The sequence below is a fragment of the Schistocerca serialis genome, chromosome 12, assembly GCF_023864345.2.
Source record: "Schistocerca serialis cubense isolate TAMUIC-IGC-003099 chromosome 12, iqSchSeri2.2, whole genome shotgun sequence".
Lineage (NCBI taxonomy): Eukaryota > Metazoa > Arthropoda > Insecta > Orthoptera > Acrididae > Schistocerca > Schistocerca serialis.
The window spans coordinates 6,344,946-6,369,051 of NC_064649.1; the positions used below are offsets into that span (position 1 = coordinate 6,344,946).

The 24,106-nt window shown below is 40.4% G+C and overlaps 1 protein-coding gene across 2 annotated transcripts in view; it reads left to right on the top strand.

The window, feature by feature from the left end:
* The window catches only part of LOC126428191 (angiotensin-converting enzyme-like), a 214,686-nt gene that overhangs the window by 187,544 nt on the left and 3,036 nt on the right, over positions 1–24,106 (top strand). For both annotated transcript variants that reach the window (XM_050090107.1, XM_050090108.1), the window contains exons 9-11: positions 5,250–5,419; positions 8,665–8,789; positions 10,698–10,941. In XM_050090107.1, coding sequence (XP_049946064.1) covers positions 5,250–5,419; positions 8,665–8,789; positions 10,698–10,941 — 539 coding nt within the window. The remainder of the gene's footprint in view (positions 1–5,249; positions 5,420–8,664; positions 8,790–10,697; positions 10,942–24,106) is intronic.

Below are 24,106 nucleotides of genomic sequence, written 5' to 3' on the forward strand. Positions count from 1 at the left end.
CCAATGGCATCTGTAGTTCCCACTCCTCGCCTGAAACCAAATTGTTAGTCTCCTATTACGCAATTCAGCTTACCATATAGTCTTCTGTTGAGCATCCTCAGCAAGACTTTGGCTGCATGTGATATCAGGCTCACTGTTCTACATTCCTCAGACTTTTTGCTGTTCTTTTTCTTTTCTGTAGGTATTAAGATACATTCTGTAAAGTCCTTTGGCCATTTTCCTGTCATGTATATTTGATTACATAGTTCAGTCAACTCCCTTTTCCCTTCTTTCTCCAATGACTTCAACAGTTCCGCGGGAATCTCATCAATTCCCATTGAGCCAGTGAAAGGGATTATAAACGTCTAAAAATGAGATTGACAGGCAGTACAAAATGGTTAAGCAGGAATGGCTAGAGGACAAATATACGGATATGGAAGCATGCATAACCAGGAAAGATAGATAACACCTACAAAAATGTGGTGAGACACTGGGAGGAAAGAAAATGATCTGTACGAATATCAGGAGTTCAGACAGAAAACAAGTATGAAGCAAAGGAGTAAATAGAGGTGCTCTCCACAGGAAATTAACTGTTGAAGGCAATGTTATAGAACTGGAAGAGGACATAAATGAAGGTGAGATATAGTACTGTGATCAGAAGTTAAGAGTAGTGAGAGGCCGAAGTCGAAACAAGGTCCTGGAAGAAGATGACATTCCATCAAAACTACTGATAGTCTTGGGAGACCAATTGTGACAAAACTCTACCATTTGGTGTGCAAAATGTATGAGACAGCTGAAATACCCTCTGACTTCAAGCAGAATATAATAATTCCAATTCCAAAGAAAGCATTTTGGAGATACACAAGACCACGTGAGGTAATACTGACCCTACAACTTATCTTGCAAGATTAAGGAAAGACAAAGCTGCATTAATAGCATTTGTAGACTTAGAAAAAGCTTTTTGACAATGTTGACTGAAATACCCTCTTTGAAATTCTGAAGGTAGCAAGGGTACGATATAGGGACCAAAGGATTATATACAACTTGTACTGTAGCCAAACGGCAGTTATTGAGGGTAATGAGAGGGAAGCAGTGGTTGAGAAGGGAGTGAAATAGGATTGTAGCTTGTCACCAATGTTAATCTGTAAGTTTAGCTAGCAGTGAAGGAAATCAAAGAAAAATCTGGAGTAGGAATTAAAGTTCAGGCAGAAGAAATAAAAACTTTGAGGTGTGCTGATGAGCTGAAATTCTGTCAGAGACAGTAAAAGGATTTGAAAGAGTAGTTGAACAGAAGAGACAGTGTCTTGAAATATGGATGTAAGATGAGCATCAACTAAAGCAAAACTAGGATAATGGAATGTAGTTGAATTAAATCAGGTAATGCTGATGGAAATATGTTAGGAAACGTAGTAGATGAGTTTGTTATTTGGGAAGCAAAATACCTGATGATGACTGAAGTAGAGGATATAAAATGTAAATTGAAAACGGGACAGAATACATTTCTGAAAAAGAGAAACTTGTTAACATTGAATATAGATTTAAATGTTAGGAAGTCATTTCTGAAAGTGCTTGTATGGAGTATAACTATGTAGGCAAGCAAAATATGGATGATAAGAAGTTCAGATAAGATGAGAACAGAAGCTTTTGAAATGTGGTGCTACAGAAGAAAGATGGTTAGATGGGCAGATCATGTAACTAATGAGGGAAAAGGTACTGTGGCACAACATGATTAGAGGATGGGATTGGCTGGCAGGATGCATTCTGAGGCATTGAAGAATCACCAATTTATTATTAGAATGTGTATGTGTGTGTGGGGGGGGGGGGGGGGGGAGGCATGGGGGGATGGGGGGAGGGTGGTAAAGATCTTAGAGGAAGACCAAGAGATGAATACAGCAAGCAGATGGAGAGTAATGTAGGTTTCAGTAGTTATTTGGGGATGAGGAACCTCGCACAGGATAGAGTAGCATGGAGAGCGGCAATTTTTGATCTGAAGACCACAACAACAACAACAACAATCCCTAGTTTAGCTGCATTCACAGCCTTTGTATTTGTGTGATTTATTGTGTAACATTAAATGGTGGAGGATTCTTTTTAGTACCCTTGTGGCCAGGTGGGATCCTTGTCAGATTCTGTACAGCATTTGCAGCCGAATCAGTTCCCATTTTATCCATAATACACTGTAGATCACTGAACCAAAAAACTATGCCCAGTGATTGGACAAGAAGCACAGAACACACAGTCATGAGACAGCTAATGAAAGTGATCCACAAAACTACCATCCCAACTCTGCGGTGTCCATTTGTCGTAGAATCTTAGAACGTATTCTGTGCTCAACAATAATGAGGCATCTCATATGGAATGACCTTCTCCATGCCAACAAGCATAGATTTTGAAAACATTAGTCATGAGAAACCCAAACTGCACTTTTCTCGTGTGACATCCTGAAAGCCATGGGTCAGCGAAGTCAGGCAGATGCAGTATTTTCTAAAAAAAATGGACACAGAAACACACCAATGTTTATGGACAAATGTACAATCATTTGTGGTATCAACAAAATTCATGGCTCAATTAAGGATATTTTGGTAAGAAGGATGGAGCATGTTACCTTGTACTGAGAGTCACTAACAGAAGCAGAAGTAACTTCAGGTGTACTCCAGGGAACTGTGTTGTGACTGTTGCTGTTGATGTTGTCTATTATTGATCTGGCCGACAATATCAAGAGTAAGCTCAGAATTTTCACATATGCTGCAACAATTATCGATAGTATTGACTGAAGATATTAAGACAAAAAAAAAAAAAAAAAAAAAAAAAAACCTCACATCATGAAGGAATTATCTGAATGAGGTGGAAATCAATAGATGAGACGTGCATGTACAGACAAAGAAATGATTACAATTTCAGAAAAATTGGATGATTTATTCAAGAGAGCGAGCATCACACACTGAGCAAGTGACTGGCACATTAGTCCACCTCTGATCTTTACGTAAACAGTTATTCGGTTTGGCATTGATTGTTGGCTGTCCTCCTGAGGAATATTGTGCCAAATTATGTCCCTGATTGGTACGGTTGGGGAGAGCCTTGCCCACAATGCTCCAGACGTTCTTCAATGGGGAGAGACCTGGCAACCTTGCTGGCCAAAGTAGGCTTTGGCAAGCATGAAGACTAAGTAGTAGACACTCACTGTGTGCAAGCAAACATTATCTTGATGTACTGTAAACAAAGGATGGCTTGCCATGAAGGGCAACAATAAGCAGCATAGAATGTCTTTGACATACTGCTGTGCTGTAAGGGTCCCAAGAATGACCATCAGTGGGGTCCTGCTACGAAATGAAATGGTACGGCACCCCAGGCCATTACTCCTGGTTGTTGGGCTGTATAGCAGGCAATTCTCAGGTTGGTATCCCATCCCTGTCTGGGGCATCTCCAGACATGTCTTTGCTGGACATCAGCACTCAATTCAAAGCAGGATTCGTCCCTAAAGACAATTCTACTTCAGTCAATGAGATTTGAGGTGACACAGGTCTGGACACACCCCAGACAGTGGGAGGATACCGTTCTGAGTGTTGCCTGCCTTATGGTATGACAGCCAGTGGTGATGGTCTGGGGTGCCATTGCTTTTCGTAGCAGGACCACTTGGCACCCTTACAGAACATCAGTACATCAACAATATCCTATGCCTGTTTTGTTGCACTTCATGCCAAGTCATCCTGGGCTTACATTTCAGCAACATAATGCAGAGAGTATCAACTGCTTGTCTTCATATTTGCCAAACACTACCTCGGCTACCGAGGTCACCAGATTTCTCCACAATTGACAATATTTGGAGTATTATGGACATCACCCTCGAAACAGATCAGCATTTTGATGATCTAAAGGGTCAGTTGGACACAATTTGGTACGAAATCTCTCAGGACAACATCCGACAACTCTGTCAGTCGGCACCAGTCTGAATAACTGCTTGCGTAGGGGCCAGAGGTGGACCAGCATGTTACTGACTTGCCCAATCTGTGAACCTCTCTCTCTTTAATAAATCATCCAATTTTTCTGAAATTGTTATAATCTGTTTCTTTGTACATGTACATCTATTAATTTCCCTTCCATTTGGATAATTTCTTTATGGTATGTCATTTTTTTTATTTTTTGTCTTTGAGTTCATTTAGTCAGATGTTAATAAGATTTCAAAGTGGTGCAAAGATTGACAACTTGATTTAAATGTTCAGAAATGTAAGGTTTTTGGACTTTGTAGAACAAAAGTGCAGAGTGTCCTGTGACTACAGTATCGGTGATCTACGATTAGAATCGGTCGACTCGTGCAAATATATGTCTGCAACAGTTAGTAGGGATATGAAATGGAGTGATCACATGGACCTATCACAGAGAAGGCGGGTGACAGCATTCTGTCATTTACAGGATACTGTGAAAATGCTGTCAGGATGCAAAGGGGTTGTGTGGATTAGCAGCCAAGTGGTTAAGTACCATATTACAGATGTAAAGGCCTAGGTTTGACCCCTGGTCAGTCCTATGATTTTTACTTTTCATTTATTTCATCTGTGGAAATGTTTGTCAATGTGAAAAGTGCTGATTTGCACCATGGTTCGGAAAGCGTGTTACACTGTTAGTCTCCTTATAAATGTGTGGGAGAGTCAGTTCAAATGTCTAAGAATGGCAATAGCATGTCACTTCTAACAGGACCATGATTAGGAAATGACAGAGTTTTTCAAACCAATCTTTGGGTTGATGACAGCATTATCCTTTCTTATAGAGACTACGTACATATTGTTTATGCATCCAATCTTAGACTACTGTTCAACTGTGTGGAAACCATGTCAAATTGAACTAATTGGGGATACTGAATTTAAAGGAAGAAGTGCAACAATCATGGGTATCGGTTTGTTTGTCTCGGGAGAGACTAATGGAAATGTTGAAAAACCGGAATTGGGAGACTTTTGAAGACGAGCACAAATTATCCTGCAAAAGTCAACTTAGAATATTTCAAGAATCAGTTTCAAGTGAAGAATCTGGAGATATACTTCAGACCTCTATTTATTGCTCCCATAGGGGCTGTGAAGAACAGATGAGACTAATCACAGTGTGCACAGAGTCATTTATGCAGTTATTCTTCGCATACTCCATATGCAATTGTAATGTTTTATACTCTTCGAAATGCTCTCTGGCATACACTTCTGGTTTGCAGGGTACGTATGTAGATGTAGATATAGTTAAACCAGTTAGAAATAGAAAACTGAATTGCCGATGTATACTGTTTTCAGGGATATACGCCCCTCACCATGTTCCGCCTCGCCGACGACTTCTACCGCAGTCTGAACCTGTCGGCCGTGCCGCCAGAGTTCTGGGAGAGGTCCCTACTGGAGCAGCCTCTGGACAGGCCGGTCATCTGCCAGCCCTCTGCCTGGGACTTCTGCAACAGGAGGGACTACAGGTGATGGCAAATCACCTGCCACATTACAGAAAACTTTGCATCTTGATTTGTTTTGTCTTCATCTGTTATATGTTTGGTGGTTCACTAATTAACCCATAAAGTACTTGTAACTGTCAGTCAGTATTTCTGTTTAATTTTTATTTTCTTTTTGCTTTTACATGTGCTAATTGACTGAAAATACTTTCTAGTATGTAGCACAGTTATCCAAGTACACAATAGGAGACCGCTGCTGATCATATCTGATTAACTGAACATCTGCACTTAGTGAGCTGTCTTATTAAGCTTCTATGAGGAACACCTGATACCAATTTTGTTAATGCCAACGGACCAGCTTGTACCAGTAAACAGTTCTTCAACTCGATCACAACACCCTGCACATTTGTACACATTACAAATAAGGCGGGACACAGCTTGACATGTGTCATGTGATGAGGTGACAAGTCATGAGATCGATATGCACATACACAGATAGCATTAGTATTGCCTACACAAGGTATAAAAGGGCAGAACATTGGGGGGGAGGCAGTCATTTGTACTCAGGTGATTCATAAGAAAAGGTTGCTGACCTGATTGTGGCTGCATGATGGAAATTAACAGAATTTGAACACAAAATGATAGTTGGAGCTAAATGCATTCCATTTCGGAAAGTGTTAGGGTATTCAGTATTCAGAGATCCAAAACGTCAAGAGTGTGCTGAGAATACGAAATTTCAGACATTAACTTCCATCTTGGGCAACACAGTGGCTAACAGCTTTCACTTAATAACTGAGGGCAGTGGCATTTGTCTAGAGTTGTCAGTGCTAACAGACAAGCAACACTGTGTGAAATAACCACAAACCACAGGAATCAATGTGGAATGTATCACAAACGTATCTGTTAGGACAGTGTGGCAAAATAGAGCATTAATGGGCTATGGCAGCAGACGACTGACACGAATGCCTTTGCTAACAGCAGAAACATCGCCTGCAGCACCTCACCTGAGCCGTGACGATATTGATTGGACCCTCGACAACTGGAAGACTGAGGTCTGGTCAGATGAGTCCAGATTATAGTTGGTAAGAGCCAATAGTAGGGTTAGTGTGTGGCACAGAGGGTTAGAGTGTGGCACAGAAACCACAAAATCACGGACGCAGGTTCTCATCGAGGCACTGTGCGAGCTGGTGGTGGCTCCATAATGGTGTGGGCTGTGTTCGTATGGAATTGACTGTGTCCTCTGGATGTGGAGGCCATTTGCAGCCATTGATGGACATCATGTTCCCAATCAAAACAGTGGAATTTTTATGGATGACAATGCACAATTTTAGGGCCACAGCTGTTCACAATTAGTTTGAAGATCATTCTGGACAATTAGAGTGAACGATTTGGCCATCCACATCACCCGATATGAATTCCATCGAACATTTATGGGACATAACGGAGAGGCCAATATGTGCACAAAATTCTGCACCATCAACACTTTCACAATTATGGACAACTACAAAGTCAGCATGACTCAATGTTTCTGCAAGGGACTTCCAATGACGTGTTGGGTCCATGCCACATCTGTGCACTATTATGGGTAAAAGGAGGTCTGACACAGTATTATGAGGTATCCCATGATGCCTGTCACCTCACTAATAGATATGCATGTTGAAGAAACAACCCTTACACATTGTGGAGTTCTGCCTCGACTACAGTGCATAGTTTTTAGCCCAAGATTCTTCTCCTGTGGGTATTCCTTCCATAGGATTCCAGAACACACAAAAATAACCAAAGCATCCCTGCACATGGTCAGCTGTCACATTCTGTGCACCTTGTCAGTGCTACCGGTGCTTACCCTCACCTCACCACAGCTGCAAATGGACATCTGTCTGATCCTCCCATTACCAACCACTACTCCCTGTCCTGCATACACATTTACACATCTGTACCAACAACCAGTCATCAATGGCTACTCTCGCTTGTGTTGTACAGGTGAGCATCGGGACTGCCTGTGTGTGGCAGTTATTTGATGTATGTGTAATGGTGTGCCATCCATAATGCATATGCATGTGGCCCATCCTCCTGTTTTGTAAAACATTCATCATTGTTTGTAGGTAGAATGCTACACGCAGTTAAGTAGTAGTTAAGACCTTTGTCCAACATGGGATGCACATCATCTGTACACCAAAGATTTCACTGGGTGAATAAATAAACAACACACAGTAGTCTGGTCACATGTTTCCCAGTGCCTCTACATCAGTGATGGGTGTGGAGGTTCCATACCGTTTCATTTTGCACCATTTCAACAAAAACTGAGTAAATGAACTGTGGAATTGTAACTGATTCAGTACAAAAAGAAGTGTGAAATACCCCAATGTTACATTAGCTGAATATCAATGGCAAACTCGCATCATCAAAACTCTTCAAAATCGTGATATTTGCTGATGACACAAATATACTAATAAATGCCCAAGCACATCCATATGAATCATAGCCAAGACAATAATGGAACAGTCTTAGAACTGTTTCACTGTAAACAGCTTGATCCTTTATCTTACAAAGACTCATTGTATGCAATTTCAAACAAATCAGAAAGACCTACAGGTAACATCAAAAAGACCTACTGGTACCAGAAGTAGGTATTGATAGGAGCATGTTAAGTGAAATAGCATGTGTGAAGTTTTTAGTCATTCAGATGGCTAATGGAATGAGCTGACACTATTAAATGGATAAGGTGACCATAAATTTTAGTTTTGCCTGCTTTACACTCGGAAATATCTCTACTGTGTTGAACTGCAAATGAGACTGCTAGCATACTTTCACTCAATCGCTTATGTAAAATGTCAATTTCCATTCTTTTCAACACATCTACAGCCTCTGATACTTCATATATTTTCATTTGATGATTAGCAAAAATTTTGTCCTGCACTTTTTGACCAATTTCTTCAGCAGTCTCATATGCTGCCAGTCTTGGATAATCATTATCAGAACCAGATGTTGGACCACATTTAAGCTTGTTTAACAAATAATGAATTGCTGTCACTGATGGCAAAGCATTCAGTCTCAATTTTATTTCTTCACATCTTTTCCCATCTGAAAATGCAAATCTTTCTAACAATACTGCACTTTTTCTGCAAAAACCACATATAACAATTTACTGCAATGGCTGCCAAATCCAAAATGACCAACAAGTAAGTCCTCTTGCTTCATACATGGGTATTCAATGAACTACCCTCATATTAAAAACTAAGAGGGTCGTTCTAATGGTGGTGGTGTATTTACAGGATTAAGATGTGCACCCAGGTGACCATGACAGACCTGGTAACTGCACACCATGAGATGGGGCACATCCAGTACTTCCTGCAGTACCGCAACCAGCCCAAAGTGTTCCGCGATGCTGCCAACCCAGGTACCGATGCAGACACGCAAAAAAAGGCCACACAGATGCAAACTGTGTGTTGTTGTTGTAGCTTACACTAGTCTAAGCTGTGTAATCCTCCCCTTAACTGCTGCACCCTGCATTCACTTGAACTTGCTTATTGCATTTGAGTCTGGACCTTCCTCTACAATTTTACGCCCCCCCCCCACCCCCACACACACACATACACACTCACTTTACACCATTACCAAATTAAATATCCCTTGTTACCTCACAGTAAGGCATACTAACATATCCCTTCATTTTTTAGAGAGGTTGTACCTCCAAACCTCTTCATTGCTCATCTGATATACCCATTTAATCTGCAATAGTCTGCTTTAGTATCACATTTAAAAAGCTTCTGTCCTCTTGTTGGTAGTTCTATAAACTGTCCATGTTTCCCTTCCTTGTAAGGCAACACTCCAGACAAATACTTTCGTAGGAAACTTCCTCTCTCTTCCTCAGAAAAACTTTTGCTGTTTTTTCACTCTATATTTTATACCTTTACTTCTAGTATCATCAGTTATTTTGCTACAAAAATAGCAAATCTTGTCTACTACTCTGTGTCTCGTTTCCTAATCTGAGACCCTCAGCATGACTTTATTTATTTTGACTACACTCCATTACTTGTTCATTTACATTTTGTTGATGTTTATCATATTAACTTTTTTCAAGATGCTATCCATTCCACTTGACTGATCGTGCAATTCCTTTGCCACCTCTGACAGAATTGTATCATCGGCAGACAACAAAGTTTTTATTTATTCACTATATGCTTTAATTCTCTCTCCAAATTTTTCTTTGTTTTTCTTTACTGCCTTTTCTGTATACAGAATGAATAACATAAGAGATAGGATACAAACCTTAAGCTTATCAATTATGGGCACTGTGGAGCACATGACTGTTTATTAATACAAATAACTGTGACCAGCCACTTATCTTCTTTTTCTTTGCCTTTGTCTGACATTTATGCAGGGTCAGCATGATTACTGTGGATGTGGCATGGTTAATTTAAGGGGTGGATGGATGCCCTTCCTGTCACCAACCCATTTACCCCCCTCCCCTGACAGGAGGGAGTACGTGTACTCCAAATGTCTGCATGGTGCAGTGTTAGCCTATGAAAGTGTGCGAATGGTTTTCAAATGTCTGCAAATCGTGTAACTGAGATGGGACTTGGGTACCAGCCTGGTATTCACTAGTCAGATATGGGGAACTATATAAAACCCACATCCAGGTCGGCCAGCACACTGACCCTTGTTTATAATCTGCCAGATGGATTCAATACACTCCCCAATCCCAGAAGCGACACTTTAACATGCATGGCTATGTGGGTGGGTGACAAGCCACTTACAAATTATTTTAAGTCCATAAACTAGTTTTTGAGACTTTACAGTCTCATCAAAAACCAGTTTATAGAAGTAAACTGATCTCAGTTATATGTATTTATATTCAAAGGATACAACCCTTTTTTGCCCTCTTGCATACGATTATTAGAATTTTCTGTACTCTTAAGCTAATCAAAGCCATGGACTTTGCTCGTGACATACTCTACATGCAGGGACGAATAGTCAGGTTCTTGTGCAACATTCATAATTAATAACGAAACGTTTTTGATAACTCAATATCCAGCTTTGTAAACTTGCTTTTCGTAAGTAAGTACTGGCCTACAGCTTATACTTTTCTCAAGTGAGTTTTCCTTTTGATACACCTAAATTTATCAAATTAATATTATTATCGCATGTTTTTCCTCAGCCAATTTTTAAAACTGAATAATAGTCCATTCAGATAAACGACATTCCAGTGCCATAACTGTTGATGAGCTTCACCTCTTCCACTGGGCTACTTTTGGAGCAAACTGTTGGGAGAAGTTAATTACTGGTCTCTGCTTTGTGTCCGCAGGGCTGCACGAAGCAGTGGGCGACATGATAGCTCTGTCAGTATCGACGCCACAGCACTTGCAGACGCTCGGCTTGTTGCGCAACTCGGTCGACGACCTGCCGCACAACATCAACTACCTGTTCGCACAGGCACTCGATAAGCTCGCCTTCCTGCCGTACGCACTCGTGCTCGACCTGTGGCGCTGGGACATCTTCGAGGGCCGCACGCCCAAGACGCGCTACAATTGTGACTATTGGAGGCTCAGGTATGTCATTACAGTATTGCACAGATAATGTGAATGGATACTGGCTTAATTTCACACAAAAGTAATGTCAGTAACAACGCAGTGTTGCAAAATACTATTCTAATTTAGTAACTGTAGAAATTTTGTCAGGAAACTTCATGGAACAGGAGAACTGATACACGCAAATGGATGTTTTATTAATTTAACTTTTACCTGGAATGCGTTTAAGAAGCCTTTATTTCGGATGACTTTGAGGTGGTCTGCTCCTGCTTTTGGAGGTCAGTAGTAGGCCAGTATTGTCTTCCCTTCAGCAGAGCCTCCAGTGTATGGAAATCAGTGTATCCACTGGGAACATATTGGATAAATGCAAGAGACAGAAATAGGTAGGCACTCTACTTTTGTCTTCAGACAGGCAGATAAGGGTCAGGGTCTCTAAGCGATCTTGTCTCTTTGATGGAAACTGTATGTGCACCTAAAAGTCCTGAGATACGGTTCTTCCCTGCAGAAATTGTTACAAGGAAGTTTCTGGGCAGATGTTACAGTTTATTAGACACCATCATTAATTTAAACATTCATTCCAGATGATGATGTTTTACCAGGTATGGTCCTATTAGAGCAGGTATTCCTTTCTATCACCCAATGTGCAAACCGGCTTGCCTTGCGTGTTATGGAGCACCGAGAGGCTCTTGTTTCTACCATATCTAAAACAATGACGTCTACTATATGGCATTCAAACAGCTATACCAAAGCTGAAATTTGAAAGACCAGGGACTACAAATAACAAATTCTATCTTCAAAAGACAAGTACTGGATGCTGCCATCAAAAGTAGCCCCGACAATGAAGAAAACATTCACTTCTGGAAATCCCTTAAGAGATCCCAAACAGAAACAGTTAGCTTAGCCAATGGGGTCCACGTAACACCACACACACACACACACACACACACACACACACACACACACACACACATTCCTTTCCAGAATGCCCCACCCACTGCAGCCTCATTGGGTCATGTCGTCAACTCCTGATCTGACTGAAGTCGCCTGCTTCTGGTCCAAACAAACTTTCAGTTTGTAATCTGATAACTATGACACAAAAAAAAAAAGTCATTCTAGCGTGATTTGGCAGAGCGGTAAGTAGTTTCCCACAATCAAGAGTACTTGCAATGGGACCTCAGTCCTCATGTTTGCTTACAATTTTATTTTATTTTATTTATTTTTTGTTCTCAAAGTTGATAGTGGGGCTGAAATGTTTCTACTTTAATTAGGAATCAGGTGTTGGCTAGTAATTTCTCAGTTAAAACCACACATTGAAACACGGCCAACACTAGTTTCTAGAAAATTGGTCCCAGTGCCCTGTGTAACGTACATAAATCCAGTACCTTAGCTACGAAAGTCCTTCACAAGGGCTCCACCGTTCACTATGTCTCTGTTTATGCACTGAAGATATACATGGGAGGGGGGAGAGGGGAGGAGGAAACACTTTGATGAAATTGAGACATTCACATATTGATCTAACCTTTGGTGACTACAACTTCATTTTCAACTACAGGCTATCAATAAATGCCATGCTTCCTTCTCATTTTTGACAAGCTTTGTGGCATGTTTAACAGATGGAATATGGAGCACAATGTTGTCATCAACAGGACAACCTCTCCCAAGAGGAGGCTTTCACTTGTGCAATGATCATTTCTTTCTTTGTCTACACTCAGCTGCACTTCCTGTCTGGCCATTTAAGTGTACTCAACACATGGGTCACTTTTGGCTAATCAGAATCTTTTGTAGTGGCATCATATGCAGAGTTGGTTCACCATAAAAAATCACTTTAAACCACTTTCATTCTCACAATGTTCATCTAATAATGCTGCCCATATTTCTGTAAATAATGCATGGAGTATAGGTGATAGCTCATTAAGTTATTGTCAGCTTGGGTGATTGATAGACAAGTAAGCAGGATCGAAAATATTGCTAAGCTTTTGGACCAATCCTTCTTCAGAAGTACAGAAACTGACTATAATATACTGGCAGTGCAGTGCGACTGGGAACAGCAGGTGCACAAGGTAAGAAGGTGGCGGCTGTGAGCTCACTCAGGTGCAGGCAGTGGAAGTCGTGCACAACCCACGATGATGTGGAGGAGTGCACTGGGAGGAGAAGACAGAACAGAGGAAGAGGTAGGCTACAAAGAAGAGGGTATGGACCCACATCGAGTGTGTGGTGGTGGAGCAGGGGAACAGGGGCTATTGGAGATTGAGGTCGAGAGGATCGTGGTCAGTGGATGTGTTAAGAAGACAATTTCTATCCACATAGCAATTTCTGATGACCTCATTGTCAATGGGATGTTAAAGAATAATCTTTCTGCTCTCCTCCTTCCATCTACATAGTTCAGAGAAGCTGGTATTTGGGGGAAGAGCGGGGGTTGCAGAAGATGGGTTGCTAAATGGCTCTTTAAGTCTATTAGATTGTGCTAGGCAGCATGTTCCATCATTGGGTGGTTCTCTCTTCTCTTGGCCAGAGTTTGGAGGTGATCATTTATTTCTGTAGACAGTTGGTCAATGATCATGCCCATCAGCTAAGTTAAAATGCTGGTACATTCTAATAAGGTGGGACAATGCATCCATGCAGGTGCCTGTGCACGCATACAAAACGTGACTTAAGTCTTGGGATAGCAAGATACACATATACAGATACCTAAAGTATTGCGTGCACAAGGTATAAAATGGCAGTGCATTGGTGGAGCTGTCATTTGTCCTCCGGTGATTTATGTGAAAAGGTATCTGACACGGTTATGGCCACACAATGAGAATAAACAGACTTTGAATGTGGATTGGTAGTTGGAGGTAGATGCACGAGACATTCAATTTTAGAAATCATTAGGGAATGCAGCATTCGAAGTGTGCCGAGAATATCAAATTTCAAGTATTACCTCTCACTATAGACATACAGTGGCTGATGGCCTTTACTGAAGAACTGAGAGCAGTGGCATTTGTGTAGAGTTGTCAGTGCTAAAAGACAAGAAACCACAGAAATCAATGCGAGACATACAACAAATGTCTCTGTTAGAACAGTGCGGCAAAATTTGGCATTAATCGGCTACGACAGCAGACGACCGACGTGAGTGTCTTTTCTAACAACATGACATTGGTTGCAGTGCCTCCCCTGGGCTTGTGACCGTATCAGTTGGGCCCTACACAAATGGAACACTGACCTGGTCAGATGAGGCCCAGCCTCACTTGGTAAGAGCTGATGGCAGGGTTCGAACGTGGCGCAGACCCCACAAAGCCGCGCCACTGTGCACGCTGGTGGTGGCTCTGTAATGGTGTGGACCGTGTTTATGTGGAATGGACTGGGTCCTCTGGTCCACGTGAAATGATCATAGACTGGAAATGGTCGTGTTTGGCTACTTAGAGGCCATCTGCCGCCATTTGTGGATTTTGTGTTCCCAAACAACAATGGAATTTTTATGGATGACAATGTGCCATGTTACTGAGCCACAATTGTTTGCAACTGGTTAAGAGAACAATCTGCAAAATCCAAATGAATGATATGGCTACCCAGATTGAATCCCATAAAATATTTATAAGATGTAATCAAGAAGTCAGTTTGTGCACAAAAACCTGCAGCAGCAGCACTTTTGCAAGTTTGGAAGGCTATAGAGGCAGTATGGCTCAATATTTCTGCACGGGACTTCCGAAGACTTGCTGAGTCTGTACCGTGTCGAGTTCCTGAACTACACTGTGAAAAAGGTGGTCCTACACGATATTAGGAGGTATCCCGTGTCTTTCGTCACTTCAGTGTATGTGGTCTGTGCTAGTTACCTCTGAAGAAGAATGTCTCCAAAAGTGTAGCAAAGTTTGTAATGCTTCTGCAACTATTTACAGCTGCAAAATATACTGACACTGTAATTGTAAATGCAGTTTATACCAACATATCAGGTATCTTGCAATGTTTCAAGAGATATTTGAGAACAGACAACATAACATATTTTTGCTGAACTTTTGTAGGAAAGATCTAGTCAAAAATTCATTGTGGATGCTCTGTTGCAGTCCTGGATTCTCGGTCTTTAAATGCTGCAGGAGAATTAATGATTGTGATACTCTTTAGAAATCAAATTTAACATCTATTTTTGTTGAATTCTTCAGTTTATTCACAGCTGCTTGTTCTTGGCTGCATAAAATCTGTACTCATATAATCTCATTCTAGACTTACAACTGCATCCTCTCTGTAACCTGAGACACAGAACTCTCAAATGTATAACTAACATACAAGTATAGTAAGATACACAGATATGTGTGAATTGATATAAAAGAGTATTCTTGTTTTAAAGTTTTTGGATGCTTGCCACAATAATTTGAAATGTAATGTAGATTGTGTACTATCTTTTGTGACTGTAATAAAAGTCTTATTTAAATCCGTTGCCAGAGGTGGTATATAACCTACATTAGTTGTGTAACTGCAACTGTGGAAATAAGGCCTAACAACAACAAAAAATTGGCCAGGTTTCAGTAGGTCTTGCACACTGAGAGTTCCATGCAAACTTAATTAAATGTATAGACAGTTCATCCATTCCGGGAACCAAGAATCTTGACCATATTTGCCTGTTATTGACTCCGGTACTGGTAAAATATTGGTCACAGTGACAGCAAGATTTTCCAGAATCTTTTAATTTCAATAATATAGATGTGGCATAATGTCATTGCAGGAGACAGACACCCATGATTATTACAGTCAGTAGTTCTGCATTCAGGGTGGCTGGGTCATAATGGCAAAAGTCGAACATAAGGCAAGGAATGATTTTATTTCTCATATGATGTGTTTCAGAATTTATCCACTATCAGATATCCAGGAGTGAATGCTGCACACAGATATGGGGTTTCAACTTGTATGTGGCTAGTCTGCAATAGTTTGTTTCATATACAACTTGAAAAGCCATATCGACATGCAACATATCTGATGACGGATAAATTTCGAAATGCATCATACGAACAATAAAGTCACCCTTTGCCTGATATTTGACTTTTACCATTGTGACTCAGTAAGTCTGAATGCAGAACTACTGATAGTTTTAATTTCAGTTTTGGCCTCAGATAACAAATGACAAAAGAATGTATTTTTCATGTGATATAATTACAAATTAACAATTTTCAGATACTCTCCTTTACTTGTACTGTCAAATCTGATGTCTTGCCAAGTTTCATCATTGTAGATCAATGGGAAGTACCCTATAGATTTTGATGAGTGAGTATCAAAATATGTGACATATATGGCCATATCGTTTTACTCCATTGGCTTAGAAGCTTCAAATTGTTACATCAACAACGGACCATAGGCCTTAGTATGCTACATAAATTCTTGATACATGTACCCATTCCTGAGAAAAAGACAGACAGACAACAAAGTGATCCTCTGAGGGTTCCATTTTTACCGATTGAGGCACAGAACCAAAAAAGACAACAATAATTTGAATGTAAAGAATTTAATTTTGTAAATTGAAATAATTGTTTGAAATGTTTTAATTTTGTATTGTGGTTAAAAAATAATAAAATGTATTGATAGCTAATTTGGCTGTGATAGGAACACATGCATAGGCATTATTTGTACCAAAATGACTTCAAAAGTAAATCTGAAAGGATTTAATTGAACTTTATGTATGAAAATCACAAAATTAACTGATAGATACTGTTTTATGATGACAAATGAAGAGGCTGCTATCCAACAAAAACTGACTCGCGTAACTCTGAAAATTTTACGAGTATTTTGACTTGTTTGTGTACCTGTAAGTCACCCAACACCTCAACTGTACGGTGAATTACTGTCTGTACTCCCATTATTTATAGTCCACTAGTGACTTTCCATTACCATATTTGTAATGTTGCCTGTATTTCGTGAAACAGATCAACCATCTGATACAAAAAAAGTACAAAATGTGCACATAGTTATCATACAAACCCTTTAGCAATTATTTTGGTCCAATTTAAGACAGTAAATGTCCACAGAGAGTTCTATGTCTGTCCTCAGCCAGATCTCATTCAATACTGAATTTATAGTGGCAAAAGCTGTTGCATGTCATACCTAATTACAAAATGAAACTTACAAGATCAGTGCACAAAATTGCTTACAACCATTTTTGTATTTCATTGACACACTTCACTAAACCATAGTATATATCTTCTCTTAACAAGTTCTTACTGTACAAACTAACCATCCTCTGTAACTGACCTCACAAGTGTGTACTAGTACAGTGGCTTTCCATCCAGAAATAACTGATTTTAAGTACAGGTGGGGAAAGAAATTTTTCAGCACCAGCATTTGACAAGAAAGGGGAGGAAAGGTGTCGTAGAGTTTCCAAATGACAGATCCTCTAGCAGCTCCTGGGTTACCTTTCAAACCTGTATGGAGTCTATTTTGGTATGAGGGCTCATAACATTGTCGAGGATGGAGCTCTGCCCATCATTTAGGGATGTTAAACCCAGCAACCTCCTCAGTTCTGTTTGATACTAGTAATTTGTGTGTCACCACTGGATTTCCAATCTCACTAATCCTACAGTTATTAATGGCTATCTTGTACCATAGTACTAATCCATGTCCTGCCCCATTCTGTATGGAGATACGGAAACATAATTATCTGTGTGGTTATATCTGTGTGTTGTTGTATCTTATCGTCATCCCATTGTAATATGTAAGGTACACGCTGTACAAATGTGGTGCAATCAACTAACTCACTGTAGTCCTTTCTTCAAACGGCTTTTATTTAAATTCTCTGAGTTGCTCTCCTACACATTTGTATGGTACGCATGCATGCGTGCATTTCAGAAGTAGGCCTTCCGGCTTTTAGTATTTGGTTGTGTCTGTCTGCAACTCAATGTCTCTGGTATATGGTGAGCAGCAATCCATCCTTTCCAAAATTTTATCATTATTCCACCCTGGATTTTCCATTGTTTAATATTTAAGAATCTCCCTTTACATTTAAATACACTCAATGCCTTGGACCTTGTGGAGTACTTTTGTACTTCAGTTTCATATTTGTTTGCTAATAAAGCTCTTAGTGCAACATAATAGGTGATATGACTTAATAACTATGACACTACTTAGTGTTTTTGACTGAGAGTTCACTTTGCTACATAAAACCACTTTATTATTTTCATGTATCCTTGCACAGACAACTTAATTCTTGCTAACCAGTAAAATATTTACTATCGTACATGTAGACTGTTTTCTATAAAATGTAGCCTCGTTTTGTGTTTTACTTTTGATGGTGTTGTTTTGTAAATCACTTTAAGCATTTTTGTGTTTTTTATTTTTCCACATTATACTGATGAAAAGTTGTTCTGTTATAATGTAAGCACCACTGGTCAAGGAGCACATATGCCAACGCACTGCACTTGGCAGTAAGATCTGGTGTCACACAAATTTTCTGGTTTACTTCTCCTGATGATTGACACTGTGAGATCAACTGATATGTTGTCACAGCACTTAATATCAAGTGCAGTTGGTCAGTCACCTGTGTACACCTTACATAAGCACGTGCTTTAATTTGACTCGGGTTTCTGTTGTCTTACAATAATGACATTTTTACTTGTTGACATTGTATCATGATACTACTACAAGAGCTCTACTTACTACTGAAACTGCTTAGATATTTACCAAAGGAGTCCACTAGGTCCCATGCACTTGTGAATTTTCAAATGCGAAGAATGATGGTGAAATAGTGTATTTTATTGTATACGCATCTTAGCTGTGACTGACAACAGATGACATTCAATTAATACAACTGGTTGTAATTACTGAAGCAGCTTCAAAACAACAGTGTATGTGATGCTTTACATATGCCTTAAATCCTTCAATACAGTGTACTTAACACCTTTGTAGAATTCTCCCAACAGATCCAAATAGCATACTACTACAGTATACAACCACTTAACACACTCACCTATACTATGCTGTTATAGTTAGAACATTCCCACTGTGTGATGCATAGTTCTCCTATGATCTGAAGAAAGAAAACCTTTCTCATTTAGATGGTGACAAGTCCCAAGGGGACTTGTAGCATCTGAATTTGATGTACATTTGCCACCTCTTAAAACAGTTTACATTTTTCCTTTCCATTTCCACAACTTTTGTGTTTCTGAGCCACCCAGTGCAAAATACTCAACAAATCCTTTTAGAGGTGGTTTGTACAATTCAGACTGGAGGTTTCCATTATAAATGCAGATTTTGCAGGGGTTAGCCTCTGTAATTTTTTTGATGCTACAGTTTACCATTAACAACAAAATTGCTGGGGATTGTAGCTTGACCACTAAGATTTGCAGTGAACCTACACTTTCAGGCGTTCAAAGTTTAAGTTGGCAGTCATTCAATAGTTCTTTCTTGTTTCCACCAGGATGTTAAATGTTTATCAGGTTCCTTCTTGTGTAGCCAAGAGCACTAAGTTATCAATATACATAAACCTTCAGGACTGTTCTGTGCCATGAGGAATCTTATTCCTTCCTTGTACAGTCTCCTTTGACACACATTTTGTCAGTAGATTGAGCTAAATGGTGTATAGGTAGTAAATCCCTGTTGATGTACACTCTCTGTCTTTAAATAGTCCTGATGTATCCCAAATCGAGGTGTAAGATAATTCTACTCTTCCTCTGGTTAGTGACAAATTCGCTGTGAAGTTCCATCAGATTTTTTCAAAGGACAGAAGGTTCCACCATTGAGGAAAGAGAAGTAGCAGAGTCGTACAAGAATGTAGAATGAAAGAAGGAAATCAGTCAGTGTCTGTTTTATATTTTTTTCTGAAGATCCACAGGACCACTACTGAGATGTACAGATGGCAGGGACGAAATCAAGGGATTCACTGTGATATTTATTGATATCGTCGAAAACTGTTCAGAAATACTGCATTTGCAATGTAGCAAATACATGGTGGCTAACGAAAACGAATGCTAGACAAGGTCACGAACTCTGACTTACAGCTTACTGTGAGTAGCTGCTTAAATCGTCAGCACTACCTGAGCACACCTCCGGTTCTGATTTGACCTCTCGTTACCACTGGCGTTTCCACCAATGATTTCCAAACACCACTATTAGAGGTTCCACCAGGAGGTATGTGGGAACAGAATAGCACCACTGGGTTGAAAGGATTTGGTGGAGGTCTCTGGCTGATCCTACACAAGTGATGTATTATTGTCATTTTAAAAGAAAAAAGCCGGAAGCTATAAAATGAAAACCACTGACAGGATTGTTGTACCATTGCTTACAGAACAAGGGGGTAATCCCTGCAACAGCGCTGAGGCCCCAAACTCACCACTAGAGGGACGCGGACACACACTCCCGTCTTGACAGAGTAAGCACTTGCATGCATCAACCGTCCACTGTGCTCAGTAGCGTTGAAAACAACGAAATGGAGACTTCAAAAGAAGAGCAAAGCCGTGTACTGCATTTCCTTGCACCAGAAGGAGTGTGACATGTCTGTTGCAACTCTAATGCTCTGTTTGAACTCTGGGGTAATGGCTGCCACTGTAACATACCAGTCTCTAGTAACGATGACATTCACTTAAAGAACAATGATAATGGTACAGCAGTGTGGCATTCCAGATCGTATGTCATCGGCCAATGACATCTGTCCTTCAGTGACGTCTGTCCTTCCTCGAATTGCTTGTGCCACATCTTGACTCTTGTGATGCAGATGAAATGCTCTTCATATAATTATGCCATTCTTTAGTAGATTTCCATTCTCTGCAATACTTCCACTGTCAGCAAACACAATACATGTCTTTGCTCTTCTTTTGCAGCCTCCATTTCACTGTTTTCAGCACTACTTGGAACAGCTGGTGGCACTACGCTCACAAGCTCACACTGTCGTCACCTGTGTGTGTGCGCGTGTGTCCCTCTGGCAGTAAGTCTGGAGCCTCAGCACTCTTATTGGAACTGCACATTCTTCCACAGGCAATGGCGTTATGATCACTCCAGCGAAGGTTTTCATTTTACAGCCTCTGGCTAGTTTCTTTTTTAATGACCCTAATACATTATTCCCACATTCCCATTGCAGAGTCTCTGGTAGCAATCTTTAGAAACCCTAGATGGAAACATGAGTATTAACTGAGTGGAAGTTGCTTATTCTTGGGAATAAGCTAATATTGTTAACAAGAAATGACTGTAAGGAGAGAGAGAGAGAGAGAGAGAGAGAGAGAGAGAGAGAGAGAGAGAGAGAGAGAGAGAGAGAGGGGGGGGGGGGGGAGGAGGGGCCAATGTCAAAATATCCAGACTCGTGAACAGGGGTCGACAAGAGGTTCGTGTACTTACACTACTTATCGCCCAAACTGCCCACTTCTGAGCCAAAAATATCCTTTTCGAATGGGAAGAGTTACCCCAAAATATAATACCGTACCACATAAGCAAATGAAAATAAACAAAGTGGACTAATTATTGTGTTGAACGATCACTCACTTCAGATACCATTCGAATAATAAAAATGGTAGCATTAAGTCTTTGAACAAGATCCTGAACATGGGCTTTCCACAACAGTTTACTGTCTATCTGAACACCTAGAAATTTGAACTGTTCAGTTTCACTAATTGTATACCCATTCTGTGAAGTTAAAACGTCAGGTTTTGTTGAATTGTGTGTTAGAAACTGTAAAAACTGAGTCTTATTGTGGTTTAGCATTAGTTTATTTTCTACAAGCCATGAACTTAGGTCATGAACAGCACTATTTGAAACCAGGCCAATCTTGCACACAACAGCCTTTACTACCAATCTAGTGTCATCAGCAAACAGAAATATTTTAGAGTAAACCCAACACTGATCCCTGGGGCACCCCCACTTGAGTGTACCCCTCTCAGACCCCGCATCACAGCCATTCTCAACATTGTGAATAATGAACTTTTGCTGACTGTTGCTAAAGTAAGAGGTGAACCAATTGTGAGCTGCTCCCCATATTCCATAATGGTTCAACTTCTGGAGCAATATTTTATGATAAACACAATTAAACACCTTAGTTAAATCAAAAAGTATGCTAGCATTTGAAACCTTTTGTTTAACCCATCCAGTACCTCACAGAGAAAAGAGAATATAGCATTTTCAGTTGTTAAAAGACTTCTACAGCCGAACTGTACATTTGATGGCAAATCGTCCAATATAAAATGATCAATTATCCTGTGCAGCCTTTTCAATAACTTTAGCAAACACTGATGGCATAGAAATACGTCTAAAATTGTCTCCATTATCCCTTTGTCTCTTTTTATAAAGCAGCTTTACTACTAAGTACTAATTCATTCAGGAAACTGATCATTGCTAAAGGAAAAATCAAATATGGCTAAGTACAGGGCTAACAAGTGCAGCACAGTACTTTAATATTCAGCTAGGCACTCCATCATATCCATGAGGGTCCTAAGTCTTCAGTGATTTAATTATTGACTCAGTCTCCCCCTGTCTGTATCACAGAGGAATATTTCAGACATCAATCTCAGAAAGGCATTTGCCAAGAGAGCTATATGATTGCCTGTAGAAACTAATTTTTTATTTAATTCACCATTAATGGTCATAAAATGATTGTTAAATACTGTACATATATCTGATTTATCAGTAACAGAAATCTTTTTACTGTGAACTGGCTTTATATCGTCGACCTTGTTCTGCTGACTGGACACTTCCTTCACAACTGACCATTTGGTTTTAATTTTATCCTTTGAATTAGCTATTCTATTTGCATACCACATACTCTTTGCCTTCCTAATAACATTTTAAAGCACCTTACAGTACTGTTTGTAGTGGGCTACAGTAGCTTGATTGTGACTACTTCTAACATTTTAATATAATTCCCGCTTTGTTCTACAAGATACCCTTATCCCACTAGTCAGCCACCCAGGCTGCCTATTACTGCTAGTACCTCATTTAGAATGCTCTAATGGAAAGCACCTCTCAAAGAAGATCAGAAATGTGTTGCGGAAAGCATTATATTTATCATCTATGTTATCAGTGCTATAAACATCCTTCCACTCTTGTTCCTTGACAATGTTTAAAAAACTCTCTATTGCTGTTGAATTAACTTTCCTGCATAGTTTGTATTCATATGTGACACTTGTTGTGTGTGTGTGTGTGTGTGTGTGTGTGTGTGTGTGTGTGTGTGTGTGTGTGTGTGTGTGTGTGTCTATATATATATATATATATATATATATATATATATATATATATATAGATCAACACCTTCAACCCATTACATGCAGTCTCCCATCCTTCATCAAGGACACCAACCACTTCCTTGAACGCCTGGAATCCTTACCCAATCTGTTACCCCCGGAAACCATCCTTGTAACCATTGATGCCACGTCCTTATACACAAATATTCCGCATGTCCAGGGCCTCGCTGCGATGGAGCATTTCCTTTCACGCCGATCACCTGCCACCCTACCTAAAACCTCTTTCCTCATCACCTTAGCCAGCTTCATCCTGACCCACAACTTCTTCACTTTTGAGGGCCAGACATACCAACAATTAAAGGGAACAGCCATGGGCACCAGGATGGCCCCCTCGTACGCCAACCTATTCATGGGTCACTTAGAGGAAACCTTCTTGGTTACCCAAGTCTGCCAACCCAAAGTTTGGTACAGATTTATTGATGACATCTTCATGATCTGGACTCACAGTGAAGAAGAACTCCAGAATTTCCTCTCCAACCTCAACTCCTTTGGTTCCATCAGTTTCACCTGGTCCTACTCCAAATCCCATGCCACTTTCCTTGACGTTGACCTCCACCTGTCCAATGGCCAACTTCACACGTCCGTCCACATCAAACCCACCAACAAGCAACAGTACCTCCATTATGACAGCTGCCACCCATTCCACATCAAACGGTCCCTTCCCTACAGCCTAGGTCTTCGTGGCAAACGAATCTGCTCCAGTCCGGAATCCCTGAATCATTACACCAACAACCTGAAAACAGCTTTCGCATCCCGCAACTACCCTCCCGACCTGGTACAGAAGCAAATAACCAGAGCCACTTCCTTGTCCCCTCAAACCCAGAATCCCCCACAGAAGAACCACAAAAGTGCCCCACTTGTGACAGGATACTTTCTGGGACTGGACCAGACTCTGAATGTGGCTCTCCAGCAGGGATACGACTTCCTCAAATCCTGCCCTGAAATGAGATCCATCCTTCATGAACTCCTCCCCACTCCGCCAAGAGTGTCTTTCCGCCGTCCAC